The sequence below is a fragment of the Acomys minous genome (assembly GCF_964271855.1).
Source record: "Acomys minous genome assembly, chromosome: 7".
Classification (NCBI taxonomy): domain Eukaryota; kingdom Metazoa; phylum Chordata; class Mammalia; order Rodentia; family Muridae; genus Acomys; species Acomys minous.
Genome location: NC_140488.1, coordinates 63,204,928 through 63,207,564, shown reverse-complemented (window position 1 = coordinate 63,207,564; position 2,637 = coordinate 63,204,928). Strand labels below are relative to the sequence as shown.

Below are 2,637 nucleotides of genomic sequence, written 5' to 3'. Positions count from 1 at the left end.
ACATCAGGTATAACTACTACATTGTCATTAAATGTATTGCTTACAAATAATGCAAGTGATCGCAATGGCTAGTTTTGTCTTCCGGTATCCCGTAAGAATTTTTTGAAAACTTAATATATTTGAAGACTTAATTTATATGAAAATTTATAAATCTGTAGCTAATAGTTACTTTAAGCAGTCTTAGGTCAGTATTGAATTTCCTAAACATGTTTATACTAGATAATATCATGCTTAGGAAATACAGGAATTTAATGGCTACATAAAATTAAGTGTGTTAACTTTAAAAATAGAAAAATTACAGCAAAGCCATTGTAGTGAGCAGAGGGGCGTTGACTGATTCCTTCTGTATGGGTAGAAGAAATTCACTGTGACTCATTAGCACAAAGAGCAACTGCTGAATGAGGCACTGAGGCACAGTCGGTCTACCCTTGCTCACACCATGCTCCTTTCCTACATTGTTCTATAGTTAACACCCATGCTGACCTCATACTCTCATACTGCTCCCCTCCCCCCCCCCCCCCCCCCCCGCTTACACGACGTTGACCCCACGTTAACCCCGCGTGCCCTTTACTCATCATTACGTTCATTATGACCTCACAGAAAATCGCTTAAGAGCTGTGCAGACATTCGGAGCTGAAGCACTCTGACCTTCATGCTGCCGCGGGAGGGTTGGAGTGATCAGGCTCTTCTGGTTTCTTTGTCTTCCACATAAGTATACTGGAGTTTTCAACTTCGGAGCAAAAGCTACAGGAGGCTGTGTAAGTACAGAAGTCTTTGAGTAGCTAATGCTTCCAGCCCTTGCTCTTTCTTTGCCTCATCCACCTCTGCATTATGCCTTAATAACTAGGCCTACCCTTCAGCCTAATCACCTAATATTTTCTCATCTTGCTCTGTAGGCTACCTTCAACAGAGTCGTCTACCCGGTGCCAGTGTCAGTGATTATATTTCGTCGTTGTTCGGAGTCAATGGCTCTTAAACGAATCAAGAAGGAATTACTTGCCATATCTCAAGATCCCCTGGAACACTGTTCTGCAGGGCCAGTGGCGGATGATATGTTTCACTGGAAAGCAACCATAACCGGGCCTGACAACAGCCCCTACCAAGGAGGCGTCTTTTCCCTTTCAATCCACTTCCCTTCCAGCTACCCTTTCAAACCTCCTAGTGTCTCATTTACTACTCGAGTTTACCATCCAAACATTGGACATGATGGAAGCATCTGTCTCGATATCCTGAAATCTGCATGGTCACCAGTACTTACTATCTCTAAAATTTTACTTTCCATCTGCTCATTACTTTGTGACCCAAATCCGAATGATCCATTGGTTGTTGAAATTGCTAAGGTCTATCACAGTGATAAAAAGAAATATGAAAAAATAGCCCGAGAGTGGACGAGGAGATACGCAATGTAATTTCATTGGCCATCATCATGATAATAAATGTTTTCTCATATTATCAGCTGTGTTTTTTTCCATTGAGTAAAGTGAGAGGAGGTCAGATGTGGGGTACATGAGTGAGGGCTTAGTGAGAAGAGCTAATGGATTGGGTGTGGGGTAGTTGGGAGGTGAAGAGAGGACAGATAGATAGGAGGTGAGGGAATGGGAGTGATGGGAAACAGACAGGATGTGGGGGAGATGGGGACAAGAGTGAGAACAAACGGTTACTGGAAGGTGGTGGGGAGAGTAAGGGAATTGTGTTGGAAAGACTGTAAAAGCAGTTTCAGTTTAGATTTGCCTAAACAACTGAATAAATTAGAATTGGAAAACAAAGCCAGCCAAGAGCAATAGTAAAGGCTTTGTATCCCAGCAATCAGGGAGGCAGAGGCAGGCAAACCACTGAGTTCCAGCAGCCTGGTCTACAAAGTTCAGAGCACCCAAGGCTACACAAGAAACCCTGCCTTTGAAAACCAAAACCAAAAAATAAAAATAAAAAAAGAACTCGAAAACAAATCAAGAAAACTATGTAGCTTTAGGATCCTATGGAAAGCATTCCTACCAAACAGTAATGTGGGGAACATTTCTGAGACCGAATTTCACTACAGAATTGATGTTTTCTTCAATCTCTTTAGTTATTCCATGGTTGCCTGAATTCCAGATCCTTATAACCCAGCCTCCGCTTATATTAGCATTACAGAACTGAAATAATAGTATTTCCCATTTATTACCACAGTGAAAATTTGTCATGTGAATTTTGGCACAATTTTGAACTCTATTTATCTAACAATATTTAAAGGATTAGGAATTGGTGTCATTAAAATGTTTGTTGCCTCTCAGCATGTATAGCTTTTTCTATAGGTGCTGGAAATTCAAACAGAGTTCTATGTGCTTGCACAACAAGCTCCTTACTAAGTCTTGTATTGAGCCCTAGGTATTTTTTTAAAGCAATTTCTGGTGGCTCAATTCTTTAATCTCAGCACTTGGGTGGCAGAAGCAGGTGGATCACTTTGATTTTAAGGCCAACCTAGTCTACAAGGCAAGTAAGTCAAAGACATCCGTGGCTAACACAGAGAAACCCTGTCCCCAATAACAAAAAAATAAACAAAAAAGTTTTCTGTGAACATCTACTGCCTCCATTTCATCCAAGCTTGGTGAGATAATGCATTCTGACAGAAGGACCTGCTATAGTAAAACTGTTCCTCTC

At 41.1% G+C, this 2,637-nt stretch overlaps 1 protein-coding gene across 1 annotated transcript; it reads left to right on the top strand.

Moving 5' to 3' along the window:
* The first annotated feature begins 907 nt into the window (after nt 1-907).
* LOC311601818 (ubiquitin-conjugating enzyme E2 D2-like) lies at nt 908-1,421 on the top strand. Its single transcript, XM_084789544.1, has one exon. The coding sequence runs from the start codon at nt 966-968 to the stop codon at nt 1,407-1,409; it is 444 nt and encodes a 147-aa protein (XP_084645670.1). The 5' UTR covers nt 908-965; the 3' UTR covers nt 1,410-1,421.
* The last annotated feature ends 1,216 nt before the right edge of the window (nt 1,422-2,637 follow it).